This window comes from Lycium barbarum, chromosome 12 (assembly GCF_019175385.1).
Source record: "Lycium barbarum isolate Lr01 chromosome 12, ASM1917538v2, whole genome shotgun sequence".
Classification (NCBI taxonomy): Eukaryota; Viridiplantae; Streptophyta; class Magnoliopsida; order Solanales; family Solanaceae; genus Lycium; species Lycium barbarum.
Genome location: NC_083348.1, coordinates 104,273,560 through 104,290,132, shown reverse-complemented (window position 1 = coordinate 104,290,132; position 16,573 = coordinate 104,273,560). Strand labels below are relative to the sequence as shown.

The 16,573-nt window shown below is 34.1% G+C and overlaps 2 protein-coding genes and 1 pseudogene across 2 annotated transcripts; 1 reads left to right on the top strand and 2 right to left on the bottom strand.

The window, feature by feature from the left end:
• Positions 1 to 404: 404 nt before the first annotated feature.
• Positions 405 to 2,153, bottom strand: LOC132623362 (glucan endo-1,3-beta-glucosidase, acidic-like; annotated as a pseudogene).
• Positions 2,154 to 5,050: 2,897 nt separating this feature from the next.
• On the bottom strand, positions 5,051 to 5,423 carry LOC132623006 (small ribosomal subunit protein uS9). The gene has a single exon (XM_060337708.1). It carries the CDS (start codon positions 5,397 to 5,399, stop codon positions 5,163 to 5,165), a length of 237 nt encoding a protein of 78 aa, XP_060193691.1. The 5' UTR covers positions 5,400 to 5,423; the 3' UTR covers positions 5,051 to 5,162.
• A 3,285-nt stretch (positions 5,424 to 8,708) lies between these two features.
• On the top strand, positions 8,709 to 14,819 carry LOC132621318 (monodehydroascorbate reductase 4, peroxisomal). The gene is made up of 7 exons (XM_060335542.1): positions 8,709 to 8,927; positions 10,227 to 10,278; positions 10,881 to 10,961; positions 11,914 to 12,032; positions 12,676 to 12,895; positions 13,429 to 13,547; positions 13,898 to 14,819. The coding sequence occupies exons 1-7, from the start codon at positions 8,808 to 8,810 to the stop codon at positions 14,633 to 14,635; spliced, it is 1,449 nt and encodes a 482-aa protein (XP_060191525.1). The 5' UTR covers positions 8,709 to 8,807; the 3' UTR covers positions 14,636 to 14,819.
• Positions 14,820 to 16,573: the final 1,754 nt, after the last annotated feature.

The following is a 16,573-nucleotide window of genomic DNA, read 5'->3' as shown; positions in this document are numbered from 1 at the left end:
TTGAAAGATTTCAGATGTTGATGGTCAAGTTGGGCTAAATCGGAAGAAAGTAATTATCAATGAAGACGAGAAAATTAAAGGGCAAGTGACAAATTCGGCTGGCCGGCCAAAAATAATTACATTCGCTAGTCAAATATACAAAAAGTATACGGTATTATATATCAAATATGTATATTTTATGTATACTATACATTAAAATACAAAAAATATACATTTGTTGGCTAATATTTTGGTTGGCGGTTATTTATATTAATTTCTCAAAATTAAATTTTAATAAGTTTATTACTCTCTTAAGTTCATTAGACTTGCAGTGTCTTTTATTTTACAACAATACTTTAAAATACATAAGAGGCAAAATTTTCTTTGACAGGCAAAACAACATTTGATATATATGGTCATGAGATTACAACTTTAACACAACACACTATTTCAAAAAGATGAAACATGTTTTTGTAGCTGAAAAGCTTATGACATACTAGTAGCATTTTTTTATCCATTTATTCCTTATTCATATATTAACTTTGATTGCAACATAAATCCCCTTAACTATTAAAGTTCATTTGACCATATTTCGAGTTCCTGTCCGGGTAAAACAGTCCAAAATGTCTCTCAGTTTCATCCCCTCCTTTTCCTCTTTCATCAAACATAGCAAACAAAAATGTCTCAATGGTCCTTCCAGGCTTCTTTGGAGTTCCATTTCTAACATGATTAATTAAATTCCTGTAATAAGTCCTCGCGTTATCAGTCATTGCAGCAGGGCGTCCAGAAGAAGGCCATCCAGTTTCAGAAACAACAATCTCCACATTAGGTGCACCAGATTTCTCAAGAGCATAATACATACTGTCGACGAGCGCATCAAATAAATTCTGATAGCCAGCTGAATTTCTTCCAGAATCAGTAAACAAGGCATAAGAAAGTGGTATATCTTTGATATTATAAATGTAACTAAAATATGGGTAAATATTGACTAGTAATGGCAAATTGTTGTCTTTAAGAAGTTTCACTATTGGATCCGTGAAACCTCTCCAATCAGGATTAAACATGCTATTTTGGGGAGGCCATGTATTTGTTAACAAGGCTGAATATGTCGCGGTTGAAACTTTAATTTGGTCCTGTAATCCTGCTTCTACTATTGCATTGTGAACCTTTTCAATCGCAGGACCAACAAATGGAGCAAATTCGACCTTGTTTTTTGGGCTGATTTCGTTCCCAACAGCGATATACCTGAATTTAACACTAGGGAAATAGGCTTTTATGTTATTGTTCACCCAATTTCTGGCTTGATTAGGATCTTGTGCTAGTGTTTTGACATGTTCATTTGGGACATCAAGAAGGACTTCAATGTTACTTCCCCTCAGAGCATTCAAAACATTGGTATCTGGATAATAGAGTCTTATTTTGTTGATACCTTTGGCATGACAATGATTTACAACATCATATTTGATGGCAAATTGTCAGCCATTCTTCCATAGCATACCCCAACAGAGTGTACTCCTGCATTAGTTGAAACAATAACTTAGCGACAAAAAAGAGATCCAAATCGAATCTCAACTTAAATATAGAACTAGACGTGGCATTGTGAAGCCATATAAAAATGACTTTAACTTATCTATACCGACAGCACGTGGAATTTCCACACTATCAGGTCAAGATACTTATTTTTAAAATTACAAATCTCATTTATTATGGAGAGTTACATGTGTATATATTAATTTTAACAAGAAAGTGCAAGAACCTCTCCAAATTGTCGGTGTATCAGTAAAACGCAACAAAAATATGAGTTAATCTAATATACACCATTGGTGTAAGTAGTTTTTTACACTATCATATCATTCAAAATCTATCTACAAGTAAACCTCCTTAAATATGAGATTTGAAATCTTGAAAATAAAATATCTTACCTTCTACAACTGGCTCGTAAACATGACCGATAGTGTAAAATTATTTATACTGACGTTATATATATATATATTACTTAAACTCTAGAATATTTATCCAAAACATTCACAAAGAAGTTGGACCAACACCCTACAAAATAAGCTATTTTTTATGAGAGAGAGACCTGTTATTTGGAAGCCACACATTAACAGTACAACTATTGCAACCATAGCAACAGCAAAGAAACTCTTAGTCAAGAGAAAAAGAAGAGCCATTATGAAAATGAAACCAAAAAATAGAAATTTTCAAGTGAGAATGTGCAGAACAAGAATCATAAAATTGCTTCTTATATAGAAGATTTAAAAGCAAATTCTGAGAAACTAAGTTATTAGTTTCCAGTCTAGCACTGTCGTCGATAGTAGACCCACTAAAGACTATGTCAAGCAATATGGAACAATAAATGGAACGACTGGAAAAATGGAGCAAATTGCTCAATTTTAGTCATCTACTATACTAATTTCAGAGCCACTAGCTAAAGAAATTTATCAAAGATGTAAAATAATAGATGCGTAGTGGTTCTTCTTGACTCACAATTCACAAGATAATTTACTTTACAATAGGGCTGATTTCATGATAATCAGGGCCATTGAAGGGGATCCATATAGGTTTTCCTTTTAATAATCTTACACAATGCGAATTTGGATCCGATTTATCAAACCTGGAGTACCATGCGTATAACACCTAGAGGTACTGCACGCACGCAGGGTGACTTAATGATTTTGGTGGCCTAAAGCCACATTTTATATTGAGGCCTTAAGCTTTTTAAACTATATGAAAACAAATTTGACATTAATTTTTTTATTTAGCTTTTTGAAACACACCATTGTTAATAATTTTTTTATAATCGATTTCTTCATATAGTTTTTTTTCCAATTAACAATATCAATGATCCATTTAATCTTTCTCGAGATATTATATAAAGAGCTCCTTCTTTTAGATTGTATTAAAGTTTGAATCGGTCTCCTTCCTTTTTTAGAGTTTTAAGTGACTTGATTCAAATTTTTTAATTGACATATTTAAATTTTAATATATGTAATAAAAAGGAACAATACACACCTATGACTAAAAGTATAAAAAGAAATAACAAATCTAGAATTTTAAAAGATAGCTACATGCTCGAAAAATAGGACCTGGTTCGAGAAAAGGAAATACCGCAGCTTCAATTTGCTAGCTATAATGCTTGAAATTTTGTGAAACAACGAAGTGCAATTTAATTCATTCAATGTCCTTTCCCTTATTTTTGAAATACTAGACAGCTTAGTGAGAGGAAGAAAAAAATACAAAGAATTAGAAGGTAAACAAAACAAGAAGGATTATTTATGTGCGAATGTAAATTACATAACAGTCATCACCAATCGCATTGCTGAATAATTTTATTTCCTTTTTGTAAAGATCTTGTACCATCTAATCTCAAAATATTCAACACTTAAAAAATAATGAACTTACTATTATTAATAAGAAAAAGGGGCCTAAAGCGTATCCTTTAGCCGCTTGGCTCTCTGGCCGGCCCTACACGCACGACACACCACTGTCTCCCGTCAATAGCCAACAGCTTGCCATAAGCAATGGCACCGCTAGAAAGAAGTACTACAAGCACATAGTGATCGAATATTAGATGTTTATACAAAAAAATATGTTTCTTGAATGCTAGGCCATAATATTTCTTTTGGGGGTATAGAACGTAGTTGTGATAGATAATAGTTGTAAATCTCAAAAGAGCAACTCATTAAAAAATTCAAAATAATATAAAACGGATTTTTATTCTTCAAGCACTCATCCAAACTCCAAAGATGGAAGCATAGTGGAGGTGACCAAGTAAAACTTGTACCTTGTCAACTTATCTCTCAAACAGCTATGTCAAGCGTCAACGTGACAATACATTTGGCAGTGAGTTGATGAAGAAAACGAAAAGAGAAATTGGCACGCTATTGCATGGTTATGTACATTCTTCTTTGACATTTTAAAGAACTTGGTCAAGTCTTCTTTTGCATTAGGAAGTCATCCTAGGAGTAATAAGGAAAACATATTAAAGAATGGACAATTTTATGAGGATTGGTAATATGTTAACTCCGGTAGAACATTTAGAGCTCATTTGGATTGGCTTATTTTAGGTGTTTTTAAGCTAAAATAGCTTTTAAGTATTTTTGTAGTGTTTGAGTAAAATAAAAAAATATTTTTAAGTCAAAATAACAAAATTAAGTCAAAAGCCATAAGTTAAAATTCTTAATTTTTGACTTTTGGATTATAAGCTATAAGTAATAAGCCCATCCAGATGGGCTCTTAAGCTTATTGATATCCCGTTTGGCCAAATCTTTAAAAGGCCGAAGATGTTTATTTTTGGGCAATTTGCAGGATTGCCCTTCGCAGGGGTTGGTCTTGAATTTTTGCCACTCAAATTAGTGGTTTTTAACTTTTGCCCTTCGCTAAAAATATTTTGATTTCAGGTTTGAAGCTCCGCTCAGTTAAAAATTTAAAAAAAATTCACAAGGTAGAGTTTGGATTCGCAAGGCAGAATTTGCATAGGAAGAATTTTGCAAAATTCTGCCTTGCGATTTTTTATTTTTTTTTATTGAGCTGGGATTCGAACCCACAATCTCGGGATATTAGGAGAAGGACAAAACTTAAAGACCACCAATTTGAAGGACAAAAATTAAAGAACACCCCAAATGAAGGACAATCCGCACAAAAAAATGTTTATTTTTCGAGACAAGTCAGAATTTAGTTATGGATTACAAACCATAATGTTTTTCTTACTAAATTCTGAATATATTATCTTAGAGTGAAAATCATTTTCATACCCCAACTTTGCTTTTAAAAAAGGGATAACTACATAGCATAACTAACATTACTACATATTTATATTTAGTAGCTATAGTTTAAAATAATTACATTCCATAGCTAATAATTATATGTTAAATACAACTTATAGCTATATATATATATATAAAAAAAGTAAAATACCCCATCATCACATTGTTCACTTCCAACCCAATCCTCCCATCTCTCTCTCCCCTCTCTCCCACCCCTGCTCTGCCGCCGACCACCACGACCTTTCTCCGGCGAACTTTTACGAGCAGATCTTGGCCGGATCTGACCGGATATAAATCAGAGAAGTACCATTTGGTACACTATGGTCTTTAAACAAAACAATAGAAACGACACTTAACCAAAAACATAATCCAATTACCGTAACCAGGAAACCAAAAGCATTTCAGATTTTCAATCTAACGGTAAGATTTCTGGAACCTAGATCTGGCACCACGACCACCAAACTTCTTGGGTTCACATCTTCTAGGATCAGCAACAAGCAATGTCCTATCATACCTCAAAACATCCTTAATCTCCTTCTTCTGCACTTCATCAACAAACTTCTGATAATACGCAACAAGTGCTTTCGCGATACTCTGACGAATAGCATAGATCTGAGAAGTGTGTCCACCACCCTTGACACGTATGCGCATGTCAAACTTTGACGGTCATATCTGGTCAAAATCTTTGCCGGATCTGACCGGATATCATCAGATCTTCACCGTCAACAAGTGTTGCTTTGTCGGAGTCTGGCCGCCAGTGGCTTTTCCGGTCAAATTCCGGTACCGGATCTGAAAAATCATGTTTTTTTTTTCAGTGTATTCATTAATTTTTTAGCATACAATTCATTGTATTCATTAATTTTTTCGCTGTATTTGTTGTATATTTGCCGTGTATACAATGTTTTTCGCTTGTATTTGTTAATTTTTTGGTGTATCTATGTTGTATACAGTATTTTTCGCCTGTATCTGTTGTATACATATCGGAAAATATGATGCATTTGTATAACTATTGGTGTATATGTATTCAGTTTTTTACTTGTTGTATTCATGAATAAAATAAGTCAATTTATGAATACAGATAAATATTTCATGAATACAGTGGGAAAAAAATTATTTTAGTCATGAATACAACGAAAACAAAAATTGAATAGAGCGAAAAAAATGAATACATCAAACAAAAAAGTAGCTACGAGCTGTACATAAGCAAAATGTTGCTATGCCAGATTTTTAACCCTTAAAATGTAGTCATTTATGAAATTTTCCCTTTAAAAAAACTCCCCCCCCCCCCCCCCCCCAACCCTTCCCGCAAAAAAATAAAATAAAATTTAACAATAGACATTCTCCCCCTTTTATCCTATGCAATGTGTATTTCACCGTTGTTATTTTCAATCCTCTATTTATGTAATACATTTTTATATTATATATAATATTTATTTTTTAACATGTGTATTTATAGATTCTTATTTAAGTTCATTAACGTTATAAATAGAATTATTTTTATAAATTTGTCAAAAAATCTTATGTTATTTTTTATTTTTTTTTATTTCAACATGCCTTTATTTGTCTATTTAAGTTTCACTTTTCTCTTATTCTATGTTATTTATATAAATAAACAAATTTTGGTTGTCATTAATGAAATATTTCTTAAATTATAATTTAAAATTTACTTACAATATAAATAAATAATTTTTAAAAATTTGTCTCTATTTTTTTTGTATCACCTGCATTGAAATATACTTATGGAGTTATTTTAATTGTTATTTTTACTTGCACAAATAGATATTAGAATTTTAATTATTATTAGTCAAATTATTATATTTATTCTGCCAATTTATTTTATTATAGAACATCATTAACTTATCTACTTAATTAGTATTTCTTAGTTTTCTCAAGATAATATTTATTTATTTTTAGAACTTTTTTAAATATATCAAAAAAATGAAAAATATCATAATTTACAAAAGTTGATAACATAAGGGTAATATAGGTATTTAAGAAAGTCAATTAAGATAAAGGGGGAGAATATCTATTGTTCAAAGTTGAGGAGATATTTGATTTTTAAAGTAAAGTTGGGGGTATAAATGATTTTCACCCTATTATTTTATCCATATTAAATGAATTTTTTAGCACAAACAGAGCTTTATGCTATTTTTATTTTCCATCCAAACTTTCCCTCAAAAGTTTTTTTTTTTTTTTAAACCGGTAAGATGATCTTTCCGGAAACCGCCACCTCAGTCAACTTGATCATCAACCGTCCATCACACATCCCTATGCAATAGATCATATCCTACTCCACGTGTTTCAATATTACTGCTTTCTCTCCTTTCAGTGGGTCCCCCTACCTACCTTCCCCACAAAAGGAATTCCCTAAAAAGTATTCCTGCCTAATTAAACAAGAAAACGAAAACTACGTAATTTTCTTAATAAAGAATAAGGAAATAATTTCACTTCTGATCCTTCAATTGATTAATAAAGTTTTATTTTGGTCCTTTGTGATATTTTGCGAAGTACATTTAACCTTGAAATTATGAAATTTCATACTATGTTTTATCCCTTACATATTACATAAGTAGCATGTTGTTTTACTATATTTTCTTAGAAGTAATTACATGAGTGATTAATTAATAATCTGTCAAATTTTTAAAAATGCGCAAGCAAAAGAATCAAACTTGAATATATCAATGAATTGAAAATTTAAATGTAATTAACTATTTCCTAGGTCAAACTATATCACATAGATTGGAACGAAGCGAATAACTATAATAAGAATCAAAATCAGGTGCACTCGGGTGTGATTCAATGGTCAATGAAGTGGGTTGAACACTGTGAGATCTCATATTCAATTTTCAGCAGAGACAAAACACGATTACTCCGTACTTGTTGCTGCTGTTAGGTGGTAGGTAGGGGTGTACAAAGTAAACCGACAAACCGCACCAAATCGAATCAAACCGAGAAAAAAATCCGATTAGTGGTTTGGTTTGACTTGGTTTGGTGTTGAAAAAAAAAACCCGACCATAATTGGTTTGGTTTGATTTAGCTAAAAAAAGTCAAACCGAACCGAACCAAACCAACCCAACATTACACGTATTCAATTTTTAAAATATTTTATACATAAAAATATTTATTTGTAATGTAATTTATAAATATTTTTAATTTTTTTTTTGTAGTTTTTTATCTATTATCATATTATTCAAGCTTGAAATTAGAATTTTGAATGTGAATAGATTTTATATCCTATGGATGTTATTAACTCATATAAAGTCCAAACCAAAACCAACTCAACACTAATACTAACAAAAGAAATTCAATTTACCACTAGGAATGACAATAATGTAGGATATATCTCCTTTAGTTTTGCATAATTGGTTTAGAGAGTGAAAATACATTACTTAAGTTTTTTTTTTCTTGTCATGTAATTAATACTTATTAGCCGTACTTGTTTAGGATGACTTAGTATTTTTAGATTATGGTCATTTTCTTTATGGCTTATTAATTAGCAATATTTATTTTAACCGATTTTATTATCTTTTGTTGAATATTTTAATACAATATCATCACTCTTCTCACATTTTGTGTTATTTTCTTATGAAACACTTTAATTGCATAGTTGTATCTTACTAGGACTAAAGAAATATTTGAAGTAAAAGTTATATATTTTGTATCAAGACTATTCCAAAAACAACCCGAATAATCCGAGAAAACCCGAGGTTGAAAAACCTGAATTTTATTGGTTTGGTTTGGTATATAAATTTTAAAAACCTGACGCAATTGGTTTGATTTGGTGTTTAAGAAATCTGAACTAACCCGATCCATGTACACCCTAGTGGTAGGTTTCTTGTGAAATTAATTTTGGCCCAAACACCATATTATAAAAAAATAAAAATAAACATCACAATCAGGACTAAGAAAAGAATTAGAAGAAAAAAAATCTTATACGGGCAAAATGGTAAAAGAATCTTGAGAATTGCCAGAGCCCCACGTTAGCTGAATGATCCGTAATCAAAATTTAAAAGGCTAAGGTATTAAAATTGGGTGCCTTAGAATTGTTGTGTGGGGAAAATGGGAAGGGCGTTTGTGTATGTAATATTGGGAGGAGGAGTTGCTGCTGGTTATGCAGCTCATGAATTTGTTAAACGAGGTGTCTCTCATGGTGAACTTTGTATCATCTCTGAAGAACCTGTAATTACTATTACTTCTCTTACTTTTTAATGTTCCATTAGTTTCTTGTTGACTGTTTAAATTGGTTACTTTTCGTTCTTTGAGCTCAGTTTCAGCTTTTAATTTCTGGTTTGTTGATGTTCTTTTCACTGTTCTGTTGCTGTTACTGTTTTGTCCACGTTGTAAATGTTCAATCTTTTAGCTGTCTAGATTTTCCGCCTGTAATCCAGTTTGAGTAGGTTTTCTTCTTATCTGAGCTGAATTTTGGGTTTTGTGATGATGACTTTTCAGGCGTAGTATAAATTTACTTAATTTGTTTGGAAGCAGGATGAGTATTTGAATCATTGAATTACATTGAAAGTTATGGAATTTTTGTAGCTTCACCCTGATGTTGATGGAAATTGTATGTTTACAGTAGCTAGTTCTTTGTTCTGGAACAACTGATTTCATTAGAATATACTAGTAATTGAGAATACTTTCAAAGTACTCATTCTGTCCAATATATGTGACACTTTTTCCTTTTTAGTCTGTCCTAAAAAGAATGACTCCTTTCTATATCTAGTAACAATTTGACTTTAAACTTCAAAGTTTACCATGATTTATGGCCACACAAATATCTTAGATTTATTTTGGAACACAAGTTTCAAACGTCTTCCTTTTATTGTTAAACTCCCTGTCCAGTGAATCACCTTCACATATATTGGGACGAAGGGGTTAGTATTTTTGGTTAGAACTTCATTAATTCTAAGGCTGTTGGGCTATAAAGAGATGTGAATAACAACTATTTTGCTCCTTGCCTATGATCATAACTTTTAGAAAATTTTAGGAGGAACATAGTGATACTCGATTTGCTAGGATGAATCCCAAAAAAGCTGTTCTGATTCCAATAACAATGTCACATGATAGAAATGGTAACAATCCCTAGATCTGCTCTTGGCTTTTTTTAGTGCATATTGCATACTGGAAGCTCTGCTGAAATGGTTATTCTCTTTATACTGTTCCTCCCTCTCCTCGTTCCCTTTTTGGGATTCATTTTGTAGGAGCAAAATTTGCATAGAACTTACCTATTTATTCTTCTAACTCCATATTCTGTTATCCCCATCCAATCCAATTTAATGTCATTAGTAACAATGAAGACCACTGCTTCGAGTGATCTGCCTCTTTCATCTATCATGAAATTTTACCTTCCCTGAGTTAAAAACTATCATTATTAAAAAAAAATAAGACCAATCAGATGGATGGTAGCACATGATGACTCTCTTGTTGGACCTTCCATATTTTTTGTACCTCATCTTCTAAACTTCTGTTGCTCTTTTTCAGGTTGCTCCTTATGAACGACCTGCATTAAGCAAGGGTTATTTATTACCAGAAGGTATCGCCTAGTTACCTATCCCTGTTCAGGTTTTTGTCTTAAATTTCTTCCAAGTGAATGACCCATGCTTTCTTTAGATTCAAAGAAAAGTTATATTGTGCACTGTGTTTTTAATTTTGGACGACATCCTACAAGCATTAAAAGTGGAATTCTCCCTGGCTTTAGCTACTGTTGATTTGGAAATGCTAGCACAGGAAATTGGTATATTCAAGAGTTTGTGGTGGGGAGGATGGTAAGAGCTGGGAGGATTTCCTGAAGGAAACATGAAATGCACATTTACTACGGTTAATAGCATGGTTCACATTTGCCACAGTTAGAGCATGGAACCATTTTTTCCAATATTCTGAAGCTCCTTGCTCGCAATTTGCGTTTAGCAGTTTTATATTTCGTCGACTCTTATCTTCCTGGGTGTTATCGTGGACATTTATGTTTAAATGGAAGCATGTAAGATTAATTGTCTTGTCATGACTACACTAGCTATGAAAGGAATAGTGCTATCTTTACAGTCACTTAACCGGTTATATGGATAAGTTGTTCTTCTGTTTCTTTTTTTCTCTTCTCTGTTCTTTTGTTTTAATTTGTTCAGATTTTATTTTCTGCAGATCCTGCACGTCTGCCTGCCTTTCATTGTTGTGTTGGTACTAATGAGGAAAGGTTGACCCCAAAGTGGTACAAGGAACATGGTAATCTCTTATGATCTTTTGCTTCCTTAACTTTTTATATTTATTTTTAGCAGGCCAGGCATCATTATACATCATCAATTTGAATTTATGGTGTCATAGATATGTGTAAGGTTGTCCAAAGTGATGACATAGCATTGCAGCTACTGACTGCCTTGAACATATTAAAGGTTATTGCATTACTTGCATAGAGCTATAGAATCACCTTACATGTTATCTATTGTAGTTAATGTAGCAGCATAATTTATTTGTTGGTGTTTGGTTTAGGGATTGGAATCCCCAGAAGTGATCACATAACTTTGATGGCATTGCCATGCAACTCATCTAAAAAAATGTGATAAGGACCACGAACCAAGAGCTTTGGACTGTACGAACTAGTTTAATTCATCACGCGTGTATGTCTTCAGAGCTAAGTTATATTATTCCTTCCCTTTGTAGGATTCGTAAAGATGATGATCGTAGTGAGTAGTCTTTGCATTCAGAAGCTCATCTTTGCAGGGCGTAGTGGAAACCTTATTTATATAGGAAGAGCATGAAGAATAAATGGTGGAGCCAATAAAGTCAAAATATCTGCATATGTTTCGTCTTTAGCACCCACTTTGAAATATTAGAATCAGGACAGAAGATTTTGAGAGTGAAATTCTACTTTTCTAGGGCTGAAAGTAGTCTGTTTTTCCAGCAGCAATACTTTTTTTTATTCACTAAAAAAGAAGCTTTAATTAGTGTAATCGTCACAGAGGTTGTAAATCTGTTTTCATGAAAGCACTAGCTTCGGATGGCAATGAGGAAAAAATTATGGCGGTGTCAGTGATTAGAATATGTAATTACGTTAGGCTATCACTTTTAATTCTAATGATATATTTTCAGTGCGAACGAATGAGGATATCTTCATTAGGAAATTGTTACCTCATTCATTGTGCTATTCTTACCTCATTGATTGTGCTATTCCCTTCAGGCATTGAATTGGTACTTGGAACTCGCGTAAAATCGGCTGATGTGAGACGCAAGACACTGTTGACTGCAACTGGTGAAACCATAACCTACAAGATTCTCATAGTGGCAACTGGTGCTCGGGTATCTAATTTATCCTCAGTCTTTCCTATTGCAGCACCATATTTTGTTGTATTTTATCATGCTTTAAGATATTAGAGCAATGTCCTCGTCTGATGGAGTGAATAAGGACTAGTAGCTATGCTCTAAGTGTCTTTAAGAGACGTCAGTGGATTTTGGCCAAACCTGAAATGCAATTCTGCCGCACTTATCAAAAGAATAATGAAAATTCTGCTGTATCACAATACCTTGCTTCTGCATGTGATTTTTGAATTAAACATATACAACTAATGAATTATTTGGTATAAATGTATCTGAAAATACATTATTTTTCTCCAAATCTTGAGAAGAATGTCAAGAATCAGTAGCATGAAAATGGCAAACAAGCATTTTGGCATATGTCCTGTGCCTCCATTCTGTTGCAGAAACTAGGTGTCAATATTGTTAGCATAGATGTTAGGCTTCATGGGCATTCAGATGGGTGGAGTTCATTTAGTTCAGCATTGTAAATTCGCAACAGAATTGGATTAATGAGTGAGGTCTGAAGGTTCATGCCAAAGGCTTTCTTTGGTATGGACAGAGTTCAACCTCGAAGACCAAGTCCCTAGTAAACAATGACAGAATAAATTTATAAAGGGTCTGACTTTTCATTGGCATGTGTTGTTAGGCTTTGAAGCTTGAAGAGTTTGGAGTGAAAGGATCAGATGCTGACAGTGTATGTTATTTACGAGATTTGGCTGATGCCAACAGGCTGGTTAATGTGATGCAATCCAGCAGTGGTGGAAATGCTGTTGTGATTGGTGGTGGCTACATAGGAATGGAATGTGCTGCTTCTTTGGTGATCAACAAAATAAATGTCACCATGGTCTTTCCAGAAGCACACTGTAGTAAGTATTCTTTTGTGAAGATGGAATTTTTTTTAATCTGTTTCTTACTCGAGTTTCTTAGGTTGCTTGTTAATTATATCAGAAGTCAAAACTGCTTTTTCCCTCTCCCAAGCATAATGCATTAGTATAACTTTATTAGTTGCATTTCATCCAGAAAGTACAAACAACTATTTGAAATCTGGCACATGTCTTTACTCTCCAAACCTTGCTATTAGAGTATTAGTAGAGAAAAAAAAAAGAGGTGATCTCAGTAATCAACAAATGCTTTAAAGATGTGAAAATTGTACAGAATGAGGTACTTCCACCCACTTATTTCCTCAAAACATGAAATCCGAGATTGAGAGCTTGTGTATGAGAAAATTAATTTGTTTATCGTAATTCTTAAAGCCCAAAGTCCAACAGTTAGTTATAGTTACAAATCATAAATGTGCAACCGTTGCTATTCTATCTTAAGTTCATCAGAAGACAAGCTGGTGTTTCTTCTATTGTTTACATAAAGCATTTGATTTTCTTTCCTTTTCTTTTGTTGCTAGTGGCCCGCCTATTTACTCCTAAAATTGCAAGTTTCTATGAAGAATTTTACCAGTCAAAAGGAGTTAAGTTTGTCAAAGGAACGGTCTTGACATCATTTGATTTTGACTCCAATCAGAAGGTAAAGCTTATTGCTTGCTTCACTTAGGTGGTGTTTGCTTAAAAGCTTTCGCTAAAGTGTTTGTTTAAACTGCTTTTTTATCTACCTCTTTTTGAAGATTTCCAACCTCAATTAGACTAGTTTCTTTGTTACTGCAACTCAATTTATGAGCTTCTGAAAACGCACTTTCTTTTATCCTTTTTTTGTTTGAAAAAGAAATGTTTAACTTTTACTGAGATTTCCAAAGTCAGTTTGACAAGTCACTTTGTTAAGCTTGGAACAGACATTAATCAAATGTTGTGTTTCCCAGTTTTATATATCATTGAAGTTATACTGAACATGATGCTTGAATGTGGGGACTTGTTATGCAGGTCACTGCTGTGAATCTGAGAAATGGAACCAAGCTACCTGCTGACATGGTCATAGTAGGGATTGGAATTCGACCAAATACCAGCCTCTTTGAAGGGCAACTTACTCTTGAGAAAGGAGGAATTAAAGTCAACGGCCAAATGCAATCAAGCAACAGCTCAGTCTATGCTGTTGGTGATGTTGCAACTTTTCCTGTCAAAATTTTCGGTGAAACACGGAGACTTGAGCATGTTGATTCTGCAAGGAAATCAGCAAGGCATGCAGTAGCATCGATCATGGAACCAGAAAAAACAACTGAGTTTGATTATGTGCCATTCTTCTACTCCAGAGTCTTCACACTCTCCTGGCAGTTCTATGGTGACAGTACTGGTGATGTAGTCCATTTCGGGGATTTCTTAGGGAACAGGTTCGGCGCGTACTGGGTGAACAAAGGCCACTTGGTTGGGTCTTTTCTAGAAGGTGGAACCAAAGAGGAGTACCGGGCTATTGCAAAGATCACAAGGCTCAAGCCAGCAATTGAAGACTTGACCGATCTTGAAACACAGGGTTTAGAGTTTGCATTGACATTGAGTCGTAAACCAGAGCCAACGGAAGAGGCTGTTGTTGTGAGCAGTGGTTTGGGTCCCACTCTTGTAACGGAGAAACCTTTATATGCTTGGCATGCAACAGCTGGCGTCATATTGGCTGCATCAATTGCTGCATTTGCATACTGGTATGGTCGGAGGCGTAGAAGGTGGTAAATGTCTTGTTCATGAAGCATTTACGCATGGATGATTTTTACACGATAATTCCAGCTGTGTTGTATGATTTTAGCTTTAGAGAATTCAAAATACTTAAGCCTGAAAATGGCTTCAATACCAATCTTACAAACATGTATTCTGTCTTTACAGTATATATTTATATATACACATTGTGGTTATGTTGTACCACTAGCACATGTAATAGGAGGAAAAGACAGCTTTAAAACGACTGGGAAGAAAAAAACAAAATAGATCAATGTCAGTGGTAGATTCTCTTGGAGAATCGGAACTTCCATTAGATTGCTAGCTTGAAATGTTTGTGAACCAATTCATCATTTTGGGGCTGCATTTAGTCTTTCCCGAATGTAGAGAGACCAAATCAAATGAGAATTAAAAATGGGGGCATTCGGAGAATCGAACTCCGGACCTCTCCAAGATTACTAACTTGAAATGTTTGTGAACAAATTCATCATTTTGGGGCTGCATTTAACCTCTCCCGAATGTAGAGAGACCAAATCATGATGATTGAAATTGTCACACATTAAGTGTTTTTTCTTCAAAACTTGAATTTACCTTTTAAATATGAGATTTAGCATTCAAAATGCCTGACATGTAGACTTCAAAAGGATGTACGAATTCATGGAGTAAGGCCTGATTTGTTTGCACTAAGGTTAAATCTTATGCACTAAGGTTAAATCTTAATGGTTCAGACATTAGACCATTAAGTGCATTTATTTACATTAAGATCTAAGAATTTATTGGGTCTGAATTGATCTAAATTATTAAGTTCCTGAACAAAGTCTTAATATGAGATATTTTTGTACGGATAATTTTTACTACCACTCAGTTCATTACCACCAGCTCTACCCCACCCCTCCGACCCCACCACCCATCCACCCCCCACTCCATCCCTCATCCCACCACCATTAACCACACCTGCCATCACAATCACCACCACTCCACCCTCCCAACCCTTTCCCCTCCACCCCACTCCTATCACCCACCCGGCCACTACTAATCACCTTTGCCATCAAAACCACTATCACTGTCAACCACCACCCTACCCACCTATCCCTACCACCCACCCATCCCTACCACCCACTTACACTCTCCACCTACCACCCAATTATCCTACTAGGCCCACCTCACTCCACCAACACTAACCACCTCTACCATCACAACTATCACCACCGTTGCCAACCACCACCACTAACTACCTTTGCCATCACAATCACTAGCATTACAACCACCATCGCTGACAACCACTACTATCAGTCGCTACAACACCTACCACCTCTCTCATTATAATTATATCAATAACTACCGCCACTGTCGCCACCATTAGTGTCGTCGCCGACGGTCAATCCTTACTACCAACCAACTCTACCATCATAACTAGCGCTGCCGCCAACCACAACCTACACCATCCTCAAACATCACACATTCTTTAGCCACCACCATTAACACCGTCAATTACTAGCATCAACCAACTCACAGTCACAACCACCACCAATCGCCACCATCGCGTCAGTCACTACAACACCAACCACCTCCACCATCACAACTATCACCACCACCACCACCATAAAGCATCTCTATCATCACTAGCTAACATAAATATTTTTTGTTTTATCAAATAATAATTTAATTTTATTAGATTTATATTTTTTGTAATATTTAGTTACTTTTTATTTGAATTGTATACTTATTATGTTTCAATAATTACATTATGCACATTCAGATGTTGAAAACAAACAGTCTTAACATTCAGTGTTCAGATCTAAAGACAACATATTAATTATTCAGATTCAGACGTGTTAAAAACAAATAAGGCTAACTTTCTTTAAAATTTTCTCTATAAATCTTTCATGTGTTCAAATCATGTAGTATTAGTTTTCAAGAATCAATAAAACTCGGAGATGTACTTTGGATATAGAG

Coding starts and splice junctions, on each gene's coding strand:
- LOC132623006 (XM_060337708.1), bottom strand. CDS start 5,399: ATGCGCATACGTGTCAAGGGTGGTGGACACACTTCTCAGATCTATGCT.
- LOC132621318 (XM_060335542.1), top strand. CDS start 8,808: ATGGGAAGGGCGTTTGTGTATGTAATATTGGGAGGAGGAGTTGCTGCT. Junction 10,962..11,913: donor AAAGTGGTACAAGGAACATG/GTAATCTCTTAT, acceptor TATTCCCTTCAG/GCATTGAATTGGTACTTGGA. Junction 12,033..12,675: donor TAGTGGCAACTGGTGCTCGG/GTATCTAATTTA, acceptor ATGTGTTGTTAG/GCTTTGAAGCTTGAAGAGTT.